Source organism: Echinops telfairi, unplaced genomic scaffold, assembly GCF_000313985.2.
Source record: "Echinops telfairi isolate 266 unplaced genomic scaffold, ASM31398v2 ScPeMD7_7409;HRSCAF=8447, whole genome shotgun sequence".
NCBI lineage: Eukaryota > Metazoa > Chordata > Mammalia > Afrosoricida > Tenrecidae > Echinops > Echinops telfairi.
This window is the reverse complement of record NW_022111309.1, coordinates 5284258-5296846: the sequence shown is the minus strand read 5'-3', so window position 1 is coordinate 5296846 and position 12589 is coordinate 5284258. Positions and strand designations below refer to the sequence as shown.

The 12589-nt window shown below is 46.2% G+C and overlaps 1 protein-coding gene and 1 long non-coding RNA gene across 5 annotated transcripts in view; one reads left to right on the top strand and one right to left on the bottom strand.

The window, feature by feature from the left end:
• The window catches only part of LOC123522428, an 87879-nt gene extending 78286 nt beyond the window's left edge, over positions 1-9593 (bottom strand). Inside the window, exon 1 of one of the 3 annotated variants that reach the window (XR_006680704.1) lies at positions 9212-9593. This is a non-coding gene — a long non-coding RNA (uncharacterized LOC123522428). Of the gene's footprint in view, positions 1-5350; positions 5419-6681; positions 6823-9211 lie in introns of those variants that run through there. The other 2 variants (XR_006680705.1, XR_006680706.1) reach the window with 2 other exon arrangements.
• Positions 3827-12589, top strand: part of NR2F2 (nuclear receptor subfamily 2 group F member 2) — a 17421-nt gene continuing 8658 nt past the window's right edge. Inside the window, exon 1 of one of the 2 annotated variants that reach the window (XM_004709857.3) lies at positions 3827-3837. Coding sequence is in view for 1 of the 2 variants with exons in the window: in XM_004709860.3 (XP_004709917.1) it covers positions 8558-8600 (43 nt within the window). In the remaining variant the exon portion in view is untranslated. Of the gene's footprint in view, positions 3838-7971; positions 8601-12589 lie in introns of those variants that run through there. The other variant, XM_004709860.3, reaches the window with a different exon arrangement.

Here is a 12589-nt window from a genome sequence, read left to right as displayed (position 1 = left end):
AACATCCCCAAAGCCTGGCCATCCTGCTCCGTCACTTAGGTCTGAGTCTCACTTGAGAGGTTATTTTTCAAGCCACCCTTCGCTGGAAAAAAAAGCCTGATGCTGTGAAACTTTGCTATAAATTCAAAAATCACATATAGAACTGACGTGACCCATCTTGCCAGCGAGTTAAGATGAAAAGTCCTATTCGTAACTCCATGATCACAAACTACATGCCTTTTCGTCACACTGAATTTTTAAGAATTTTTCTTGTTTGTCTCTTTAGTGATCATATGTGATGTCTGTTTATTAACTTACCTAGATACACAAAATTTGAAGAAGTGAATATTATTTATAAATTTAATAGTACATTAAGGTATAACATCAAGAGAACATGAATCTTTTTTTAATTTCAGAAATTCACTTTGTTAACAACACACAGAATATGAAAATAAAAACCCAGATACCGCAGCGCCAAAGGCAATAAGGCAGAAGGTTTGGAAGATAAACCATACCCAACTGCTAGCTGCCCTATATTAATTTATCTAGGATAGAGTTTCTTCAGGTCTACTAAGAAAAATCTCTGTTACTGAAACTTCACAATAAATATCACACCTAATTTCTATAATTAGAATTTCTTTTCACTGTTTTTTTTTTTAAGGTGGCTAATTCTCGCTTGTTGACTTTCTGTTCTTTTCTTCTATTTTTTAAAATATGTAAGCATAAAAGATGTATTAAGAAGAATACCCAGGGTAAGTAGAAAAGGGGAATTTAAGGCTCTGACAAAATATCCCTTTATAGTCATGTCAGTAGTGATTTTCAACAATGTTAGGAAATAGAATGTTTAGGAGTGGGTGCTAATAGAATTTAAATCGTATCTCCTCAGTAACTGACCATTCATTTGCATCCCTGAGAAAAAAATCTGATGCCTTTGAATATTAGGAAATTATTATTTTTTAGAAGCCATTGAATAATGCAAAATCACATGAAAGAAAATCAATGAGTTAATAAGCATAAGTATTTGCTACTCCCAAAAAACTTTTTTAAAATTCCCCCATTGCTTACATTTCACTATATGAGCTACTTTTTAATTACTTGGTAATGTGGCAACAAGTATATGTGGGATGAAAGTTACCTATATTCATTCTTCAAAGAAACCAGGTCTGGGTTTTAAAACTTAGTCCTCACATATGATATGATGTGGTTTTGTCAAGAAATAACCTATGCGGTATTTTCTATGGTAATTAATGTTGATGTCTTTTACATTTTCCTTTTTGTTCTCAACTATTTGATGTATTGTCATCTTAACTAATTTACTTCAGTCAAACAAATAGGAATCTTTTAGTAGATTAATTTCTTATAAATTATAATAAGTAATATGAAAATTACCCAGCTCGGTCCTGTTTTCAAATTTAAAAGACCAGTACAGATTTTATTTAAACAATGCACTTTGCAAATTCACTACTGCTTATGCTTAAGAAGTTGAATATTAATTAAACAGTCTCCTCTAAATACTGTACAGTTCCTTATTTATTTTGATATGTGCCTCCAACAAGTCAAGAAATCAGCCTTTGAGAGAAAAAATGTAGTTCATCATGCAATTAATTAAATATATTTTCTAAATCATGCATGTTGCCCTAATATGGTGGTGTGTCCATCTTTTTCCATCTACTTACTTCCCTAATTATATGGTTTAAGGTGTTTGGGGTTTCTGCTTCTTTTTTTCTGCCACCTTCCAAAAACCAAGAGAATAGAAATTATTCAATCAATTATTTTTCTCCATCTGAAGTCCACCTTCCCTGGGTGGCTAAGTGAAATCAGATCAGATACATTCCCTTTGTTGTTCTGTTTGTAGTTCCTTTAAATACACAGATGCAGATAATTAAAAATATTAATGTATCTACATATTTGCCTTACTAGCACCTTCACATTCAAATGACTGGCGTTGGATAGCATTTGATCAGTGCTTTTTTTTTTTTTTTCACGTACCAAAATGAACCGCCCTTTGAAAGATTTCATTACCAGGCTCTTGAGAAAAAGAAAAAAAGATATAGAATCAAGCCATCGTTCCTCATTCTGTCCACTACTAAATACAAGTAAGAACTGATGACCACATGGCTTTAGGTGTCTTTAGAGCTTTCTCAGCAGAAGCCTTGCAATTTAATACTAAAAGTATTACTGCACAGATTAGACTTGGTTAAATGGGCAATAATATCCTTACACCATCATCTCTAGCTAGCACCTATTCTACTTCAATTCTTTGATTAATTAAGTAGTAAGATAAACAAAGTAGCATGTCACTGCATGTAAAATAAATATATATTGCAAAAGATGCTCGCCTTTTGTATAAATGCCCTGACAAAGCTAATAACCTAAACATTGACATTTTTACTTTGAAGTATCTTTCTGTGATTCTGCAGCCACAATGGCTTTGCTAGTCTTAAGTTGCTTCAGCCTCTAGTCTAGCTCAACAATCGTGGTTCCAAGGAGCTCATTCAAAATTCTTTTTTTGCACTGCCTTCTGCCAGTTCCCAGAATGTACACATGAGTGACAGCCCCTATCTAGTGCTTGAGTATATGAACCTTTAATCCATCAAGAAACTTCTAACACCATAAGAATATATTCACCCCTGTGCATACACCTTCATGTGCATAACTATTGTGTAACAAGCTATGAAAGCATTAGCAGGTTTGAGGCAGAATGTATTTTCCAAATCTCATTCAGATTCTATGTTACAATTTGGATATTGACAAGATTCTAAATTAGCTTTTACTTAAAAGAAGGAAGGTTAAATATTTGGGATTTGGGGTTTTTTTTTTTCTCCCCTTCAGATTTTAACACCTTCCTCCCCACAAAAAGGTATTGTTGTATACATATTCGAAATATTTTTTAAGTTAACTGGGTGGTCAGATAAATAGAAGAAAATATTTCACTGCATTATGTTTCCTTATTCCTTAAAGTCCATCTTCATAGAGTGTGCTGGGTGATGGATGAGACTGTTGTCTCTTTGAATGGAAACCTTCTTTCATAGAAAGGATGGGGGTGGGGGAGGACCAGTGAGGGCAAAGGGCTCTAAAAACCTTGAAACTGGAGTGAATTTACTGCTCTTTCCTTTCTTCTATCCATTCATTTTTTTCCTCCCTTCCTCCTTTCCTCCCTTCCTCCCTCCCTTCCTTCCTTCCTTCCTTCCTTCCTTCCTTCCTTCCTTCCTTCCTTCCTTCCTTCCTCTTTCTTGCTACTTCACTTTTGGTAGATTGTGCAGTTAACCTTCACTCTGTCCAAAATCAAGCAGGGTTCATGAGACTGGGTTCTTGACACCCTCCTGATCAACGAAGCACCAGAGCTTCCATCGTAGAAATTAGAAGATTCCCGAAGGAAGCAATTCAAGACACTGATCGCTCACACCTGAACCCATTGCTCCAATCCACTGGAATTTGTTTTTTTTTAATTCTTCCTTCTGGTAAACGAGGAATTGCATCTGTAGTTATGTTTCCTGTTGCACCGAAAAGCCAAACAGTGCCGTCTGAACTGAATGCCCCAAGCTGCCGAGAAAATCTAGCCTTGAAGAGGGTAGAGAGCTCTTTTTAAAAATCATAAATGTAAGTCAATTTCGTCCAGAAGAGACTGATTTCAGGGGTAGGGGGGAAAAAGGAGCAGGTGGAAAGTAAAGACTCTCTCCCAGCCGTCCTCTCCTCCTCCCCCCCACCCCCCCGAAATTATTGCCTACTTAATTCTTCGCAGCTCATTCTCCGACCTCAGGGTCTGGTCAACTGCACTTGGAGCACGGAAAAGGCGTTTTCACGCCAGGACTTTGCTGCTTGAGTTTTGTGAAAGCTTATTTCTCTCTCTCTCTCTCTCCCAGCAAACTCCCCCCAATAGTCTTGCGAACCTCTGCAAGCCTTCCGGTATTTCAGGTTCCTGCACCCCTATCTGGGGTGGGGGGGGTGGGGGTGGCAGACAGGCTTTCCTCGCCTGGGTGTGGCCTGATCGCCTCCCCTGGCCCCAGGCTGATTTTCTGACCTTGAAAGAACAAGGGGTCCTGGAGCTTCCTGGAAGTGGAGGGGGGTGGGGTGGGGGTCCTGTCACGCTGCCCCTGCCTGCCTTCTTGGCCCCTGACTTCCTCCCACCTGCCCAGGAGCTTCTAGGATGGAATCCACGGGCTCTGCCCCGCGGCGGGCCCAGTGTTTTTTCGCCACCCTTCGGCTGCCCTCCAGACCAGGTGGGTGGGAGGATGAGGCTGCTCTAGGGCTGGCCGTGGAATCCCCTTTGGAAGATTAAAAGACCAGGGACAATGAGTTACCTAGGACGAAGCTGGGATGGGGACGTGGGGTCCCGAAATTTCTCCAGGAGGAGAAATGCAACCTGTATGGGCCACACCTCTACCCTAAAAGGCTGGCTAGTGAGACCCAGAGGGGTCGCCGCCGCCCGCACCGTAGGGGACCTGCTGGAGTCGCCGTGCCGCACCTGCGATCCCCTCCAGACCCGCTGGCTAACACCCGCCACTGTCGCTCGCTGCCCGAAGGCCGGCGCTCCAAGCTCTCTGGCGCGCGGCGGCCTGCGCAAGCCCGCACCCCGCGCCCGCTGGGCACAGCCGCGCCCCCGGGCTCCCGGCGCCGGACTGTGCCCTCGCGCCGCCCGTCGGGGAAGGAGGGACCCGGGCCTGCGCCTGGAGCGCCCAGGCGATGGCCGGACTTGCCCCCTCCAGGATGGCACCTTCCCGCCCCCCTTCTTCGCCTGGCCAAATCCCAGAAAGCCCTGGTCCCCTTCGTCACCCCGGGGGCTCCTAATCACTCCGTATCGATTTCCCTAACTCTTTTCATCCCGTTAAAGACACATCTTAAAACACTCCAGCCCGGAGTGTGCTCTGGGCTTTATCCACACTAATAAAATGATTTACCCTTCTCTCTGCGCTCTCGCACAGAGGAAAATCGTTCAAGTCCCAGCTAGTTGTGTGTGATCAGTAAATATTTAGTGCTGTGACATCCTCCACTCGGCTTCGGATCGATTCGGGGGAGCCCCCCGGGAGGTGCGCGCAGTCCGGGCGGGGCCGCTCGCGCCCGCCCGGGGCTCCTCCCGCCCTGGCGGCCGGCGGGCCCGCTGATTTACGGCCTGGGCGACCGCGAAGGGGGACGAGAGCGCGCCGGGGAAATTGGCTTTTCAACCTTTTTATTTTAACCTGCCGCCACTCTCCTTCTCCCCCTCCCTCCCAGGGCGCCCCGGACGCCCTTCGAAGCCGCAGTGGCGCGCTGCCTTCGGCCCCGCGCGCTGGGACCCGCGCTGCTCCGCGACCCCCAGCGGCCCAAGCTCCCAGCTGCGGGGGTCCTCTCCTCCCAGGCGACCTGCTCCCCACCCGCCCCCACCTCCACGCACCTCGGAGGGCGAGAGGAGGCGAAGCCGGGCCCGAGCTGCTGTCGGGTGGGAACTTGACTCCTGGAGAAGCTCTCCTTTCCTGGGCAGCGGGCAAGAGCGCGCGCGCCCAGATGGGAGATGGCGTGCGGGGGTCGTGGGCTCCGGTCTCCGCCGCCGCCCCGAGGCTGCAGCGGCGGCCTGGACAGCGCCCCGGGACCGGCCCTCCCTGCTTCGCTGGGGCACACGCTCCTTCCTCAGCGCGGGGCTTTGCCCTGGACCTGGGACACCAGGTCGGCAGTGGGGACGACCCTCAAGGGCATAACCCACTCTCGCTGCCCCCTCTGGGACCTGCCACCTAAAACCACGAGGTCCTCTGAGTTACAGGCCATGAGGGGTGCCAGGCTGTCCGGCTCCGCCGCGGTTGGGCCAGAGGCACAGGCCAGAAAGACAGCAACACTGGGGCCCACCTGTTAGATGGCCGCTCCGATTCCCTGGGGGCCCAAGGAGGAAGGTGAGCGACCTTGCGGTGTCCGCGCGCCCCTCCCCAATGTTCGCGCCTCTCCTTTGTCCCACACAGGATTTTCTCCACCGCCTTATCTGCAGACTATATCTTTATACTAATGCATACTTAATTGGTCCGTCTTGACTGTCCATATCAAACAATTTAATTAGGGTGCTTTTTTGCTTTGGAGAGGGAAGGAAAAAAAATCTGCCCAGTGCTTATTGTATTTAGCACCAATACAGGCAGAAAATGTAGCACAAGTTTTTGGTTGAAAGAGCACCTCTGTGCCCATTGAAGGGCGTTGATCCGAAAAGACAGAAAGGACAAGTAAAATCGATTTGAAGCGACCCTCTCTGTCCCTTTCACACCATTGAGTAACTCCATTCCTTCTAAGACAAAGACCAGCGCCTTGGGAATTCTCAGGGGAAAAGAGGGCTCCAGTCCCTCAAGCCTAGGGCACTTTTTTAAAAAAAGGCTCAATATTGCACTTAAAACCCGCTCTCAGTGCAGTGCCCCAGCGTGCGCGTTTCATAGGCTGGCCCCTCCGAAGCGCAAGGCAGTACCGCTGACAAACTCCTGCCCGCTGGGCCTTCTGGTCCGGCCAACTCAGGCTTTTAGGGTTAGTGCACCTTTGACCTCCTACCCCCACCCCAGATCGCAAGTGGCTGCCAGAGATACAAGTCTGCCAACGTGGAAGAAAGAAGGCAGGGGTGTGTGTGTGTGGGGGGGGGGGGGGGGATCTGTACTCCAAAACCCGGGCCACCAATTCTGATTTCAGTGCCTACCTCGCCTTACCCTAAAACCACCCACGCCCCTACTTTCTTCCCTGGTTGCTTTTGCAAAGAACTACCTTAAGCACCCCTGCTGGAGCGGGCATAAGCAGCCGGGTTTCGGTGGCGGGGCTGGTGGTATGTTGCCAGTCTAACTGGTGGGTCCTTCATTAGAAGCGCGAAGCTGGATCTGTGGCAGGCGGCGTGAATGCGGAAGGCGTTTATTTGGGTGACCTGCTCTAGGTAGGGAGGACGGAGACCAGGAGAGGGAAGGCCAAAGGTGGGCAGGGGAGAGGCCGCACTGTGATCACCTTCACCTGCCCTAAGTTCAGCCCCTTGTTCAACTATCGCTCGACCTTCTAGTGAGGTTAAAGGGGGCGGAGGCGAAAGGGAGTGGAGCACCCCGAGTTACACAAGTGGCCTCCTTCTCCTAAGAGAACGAGTTCACCGCCTCCCGGGAGGAGCCTCGCCATCCATCCACTCTGTATAACTGATGAGACAAACCACAAGGAAAAACTTCTGTAGCCCATATTTATGGTATTAATGAATAGTTAAAAAAAGATTTACACTTCTTATGATCAATATTCTGAGTTATTTCCCTCAAAGTATATAATTACAGTGTCTTCAGAGTTTTCATCATTGTTTGAGGTGGCAAAACCATTTGTAATTTTCATTAGCCAGTAAACATGTAATTAACATTCAGCACTGTGTTTAACTTAATTCCTGTTTAAGACACGGACAAGAAGCAGCCGAAGAGCGTTAGTTCCATTTGTCAAGTCTGACATACATCTTACCATAACTGTTTCCTAAAATAAAAGATCCGTGTTTCACCATTATTCTTCTCTTAAAATAAAACAAAACAACAAAAAAAGCCATTAGTTAAAACTGTATTAAACTGCAAGAGGCAACATAGTTTATTCTCGATTTTCTATAGTTACTGCATTCCTACATCCTCCTTTCAATCTGGGGGGGGTATTGCAGGAGAAGGGAGGGGTGCAAGCATTCATTATATTTGCATTCATGAAATGGGGAACCCCTCCCCCCAAAAGAAATAGGTTTCCTATTCTGGAAAGTTCTAGAATGGGGACCGGAAGGGAAGCAGGAATTCACAAGGGAGGGGGGGGAACCACTTGGGGGCATTTGAGTTAAAAGTAGAAAATAAGGATTCCAACAGATTCCTAGGGAAAATGTTGCCCTCCTGTTTCAAGTTCTATCTTTGATCCCAGGCGAAGGGAGCTAGTTAGTCTGCCAGTCTTCCAGCCTGCTGCTTTCCCCCACCCTCCTCTCCCACCTCTGGGTTTTTGTGCTCCCCCCCCCCTCAGAACTTGCTTCAGGATTAGCCTCCATCGCTCTCGACCCCAAACAGTGGAATTTGGCTGTGCCTTGGGTCGTCTAGCTATGCAATATCGCCTATGGTTGTTGGCAGTTTTCTGCTGAGGCTCAGCCGTTTGCTCTAGCCTCCGACTAAACTCATTAAGTTGGGAGATTTTTTTCAATTGGATGGGTGTTTTTAAAGTCTCGTCTTTCCAGCCCCAAACAAGGTGTAGCAACGCACTCTTCCTTCTAAGGAATGAGATGAGAGACAAGGATCACTCCAGACATCTCCTACCTACGGTTTGGGTTTTTTTTCTTAAAGGCGAGGCTTGCATTCCTCAGCAGCTATGTACAAAGCTCTCTGAAACCTTGTCTCTCTAAAGTTAGTGTGCAGGGTTTCCCAGGGCTGAGAGCGCCCAATACACCGGGAAGCACTTCCTTGAGGTGGAAGATCGCTCCCTTCACCTTTCTTCTTTTTCCCTGCAGGCTAGTGCCTACTTTTTATCAGTTTGCACAATCGCTTAGATAAACACCGAGGAGGAGAGTCTCTTTAATTATCAAAGACACATCTTTTCAGGGGGCCAACACAGCGTTTATTTCACCCGCCAAACTAAAGGAGAGTTATTCCAGTTTAGAAGGAAGATGCAAGCGGTTTGGGACCTTGAACAAGGCAAATATGGTTTTGGTATGTTTACTTACAGTATTTTTTTTCTCTCTCTCTTTCTCGCTCTCTCTCCTTTCTCACTTTTCTCCTTGTGCTGTGTGGGGTGGGGGATGACTTGGGGCTTTTAAAAAATCGGTTTGCTAACGTATATGAAATGCCGAGCACTGCGGTGGTTGAAAGAGTTTGGGGGAGGGGGGAGAGTCAATTCAATGCATTGCCATATTTTATTACATATGTGTGGTAGGAAAGGGGGTGGAGGGGGAGCGAGGGGAAATACAATCGCGAAACTGGCAAAGTATGATTCAATCAAAGGTAAAGACTGTGGTGCCTCCCTTCTCCTTGTCCTATCTCGCCTCCAACTCATTTCCTACGATGAACTAAAAAGCAGTCGTATAAGCGGCGGCTTTCCTAACAGACACTGGGTCTTGAAAAAGGAGCTCTAGGCTCACACGAAGTATCAGGATTTACGGTTAGATTTGCCTCTAGGCTTCATTCTGCAACCTTGTGCAACTGACAGGCAGCCCGGCAGGGAGGGAGAGCAGCCCTGCCCGGCGTCCTCGGCCCCGGCTCGGCTCCGGGAGGCGAGCTCTTGGTTAAGCTAGGAGGAGAATCGCGACGAGAAGGGTACTCACCATCGGGCGGGGCGGTGGAGCTGGCGTGCGGCTTTCAGGAAAACGTTTACCTTTTTGCTGTCTATTGCAACCGCGCCGGGCTGACTTAAGCAATTCTGTGCTCTGTCCGGAACGTTCAGGGAACGGTTTCTCATGTTTAAAAAGCCAACGAGAGAGGGGACAGGGACAGAGAGAAAGAAAAAGAGAGGAGGGGGTGAGGGGGACGCGCATAAACCCAGTTCGGGGGGAAAAAAAATCACCTCTTAGCCAGTGACTCGGGCACCGGAGAGGTGGCGAGATCTCAATCTGGCCCAACCCAACCAGAGCCAATTAATTTTAAATCCTGAAGAATTATTCAGATTAAAATATACTGAAGTTTCATTCTCCTAAGCCTACGTGAGCCCAAAGTCGTTTCCCTTTAAGAGTTGCTTTTCTTTTAAAGTTGAATTTTAGGCAGCGAGGACTCTTACACTAGGGGGCAGACAGATACTGTATTTGCTCCATTCTTAAGCAATTTTTCCCCCTCCCAGCATATGCTCTGATTTAGCACTGTAAATTTTTCAGAGGACTCAACTCTGACAGCCCCTGGTGATTTTCAAAGTACCACAAGCCAGTGGTTAAAAATTGCATTGACTTGGAAGTTCAGAGGGACACAATGGAAGCCCCTTTCCCTATTCAGAGCGCTCCAGTGTTGTGGAAGAGAAAAACACACACGGACTAGATTGAGGGGAAGGAGGAATTCAATGAATCCTGGTGGAAGGAACTGGTTTCTACTGAGTTCAGAGTTAAACTGGGCGTTTGCTGGAGTCTGTATTCATATTGTGATTTAATCTGCCAAGAATCACAGCCCATCACGCCACTTGCTACAAGAAAATCATATTCCTGGGTTGTTGGGTGAGGGTTAATTTTTTTATTTTTTGGTGTGTTGTCTCTTTTTTTCAGATAAACAAATGTCTTACCAACTTTCTCCAGCCAAATTGAAGTTTACCATTGCTCTCATTAAAATACATTTGCATCGTCAATAAAAGACTGGGCTGGATTTCTTTTTTAATAGTAGCAACATATTGATACGTATGCTTCAGTCTTGGAGCTGCTTTGCTCAAAGCAAATGAGCATCACTGATGAAGGCATTTCAAAATACTTTCCCTTCCTTTTTCATTGCAGCCTGCAAGCCTGTCTCTTTGTTGCAATAAAACTAACTACCGTGCATGCATTGATTTCTTATACATCTAACAGCATCCCATAACCGAACGAATCCTCAAATACTGAGAAAATAGCCTACTTCGTGGAAGTTCTGTAATCCTATGTCCGGCAAACTCCAACCCTGTATGAGATGATGGGGGAATTGTGTATTTTCAATCTAAGGCCATCATGTCATACTTCAAATTAAAAATTAAAAACACCCTCTGTAACTGGGCTATGAAAGTGTTCTCTTCTTCTCCAGTGTGCCTTGTCAAAGGTGGTCTCGGTGGTCTCGCCATAGATGTCTGCAGTCAGTAGAGGAGATTACGATACCCCTATAATCAATGATTTTCATCTTCTATTAAAATTGAGATGGGAAAGCCCATTAGATTTTCCATCTCAACACCAGACCCACTACATCTCTGCTAAGAGTGTATGTAACCCTAATATACTAATTTATGGCATTAGGCAATTCTTCAAGTCACAAAGGTTGGGCTGGATGACAGTTCCCCTCTGAAATAATTTCTTTGCCATCCTTCTCTATAGGAGAAACGTGTACTGTGTTTCTAATCAACTTGAAATTCCCTACCTGATGCTGCTGTGTGGCAATCTCATCCCACACCAGGTTTATGATCATTTCACCGTGGGGTTTTTTGCTTTGTTTTACATCTTTCCAATAATCCCAGCACCTGCAGTTTTAGGGAAATAGGCTATGCGATTTCTGAGGAGAAAGGGCAAAGGGCTAACTAACAAGGTTTCAGGAGTCACGCTTTAAGAAGATATTTCCTTCTCTAAAAACAAAACTAAACAAAAAAACTAGCCTATCTCTGCCCACACCTCTGCTCCACTCATACCTAGTGTTCTGCCAGTGTGTTTAAAGAGTATTGACCACAGAGTACAATCGACATGTGCCAGTTGTATGTGTTTTTTTAATTTCACCTCATTTTTTAGCTACCAAGGAGGATTTTACAGTTATTAACTTTTTATTTCTTCCCCCACCCCACCTGCCCTGTGGCTCAGTGTCCTTTGGTGTAAAATATTGTAATTGTTCACAAAACTCGTTGGGTTAGCAGTTGACAGTTTTTCTTGCTATGAAGCATAATAAGATGAAGACAGAATTTTCCTTTATGAATATGGGATCATGGTAATCCATGAATTGGTAACCATAATAGAGAAAGGCTGGAATCTTGTGGGAGCAACCCTGGAAGTTTGGCGTGTAAAACCAACTCCCCTGAAACTCAGAGACAGCCCGCTCGATTATTTGAGCACAGTGAGGACAATGGCATGGGCTCTGAAGTTGCTCTGATTGTCGTGAATCTCTGGAGATGGATTTGGACTGTGTGTGTATGTACGTGTGAGTTGTACTGCCATTTGGAACAGAAACTATAGGTTTCAATGACTCTTTGAATGTTTAAAAGGAACTTTGAGAACAATGAAGTTCGAACTCAACGGTTCCACGACTTAGAAGCATAGTCGCTGAAGTCTTTGTCTGTGTACATTGATAAATGTGCATCTGATACATGTGCGCTTACATGTGTGTACAGAGGGTGTGCACAGGGGAGATCGGTGGCTGCCTCCGCCTGTCCATCAGCTGAACAGGATGATCTTTCATTTCCTCTCATCACGACTTGGTGTGTGGCAGGACGCTGGCTTTGAATTAGCTAGAACAAACGAGAGAGGATAAAGTGGAGGGAAATTTATTTTAATTGCGTCATGACAATGAGATCAAGTCTAGGTCTGCTTCTCCGCATCTGAGATGCTTTATTTGAGCTATTAAAATGTCAGGCCTCATACCTGAAAATGTTACAGCTTCAAGGAAAAGACAGATACCGATCGGATGCCCCCCCCTCCACCCGGCCCCATCAAATAAATTTTTAAATAAAAGGCATTAAACAGAGCAAGGGAAGAGAGTTGATTAAGAGAAGGCTCTCCCATCACCCAGATTTGGCCAAATATTTCGTTTATAAAATGCCTGAGCGATGAGTTCTTGGAACCTTCCGACTCCTGTCCCTTGTCCCTCGGCTAAGAAACAGGGGAACTTTTTCACTCTGGCACTGCGGTCCCCAGGATGCGCCGAAAGTCCCGGGTGGTGCGCGCGCGCGCGGTGAATTACACGGCGTCGCCAAGTTTCAAGGGGCGAAATCCTGGATTCCATGCCGAGCCTCCAGTGGAGCCTTTAAGAGGCGTTGTGTGTGTGCGCCGCTCTTGTCTCTCCGC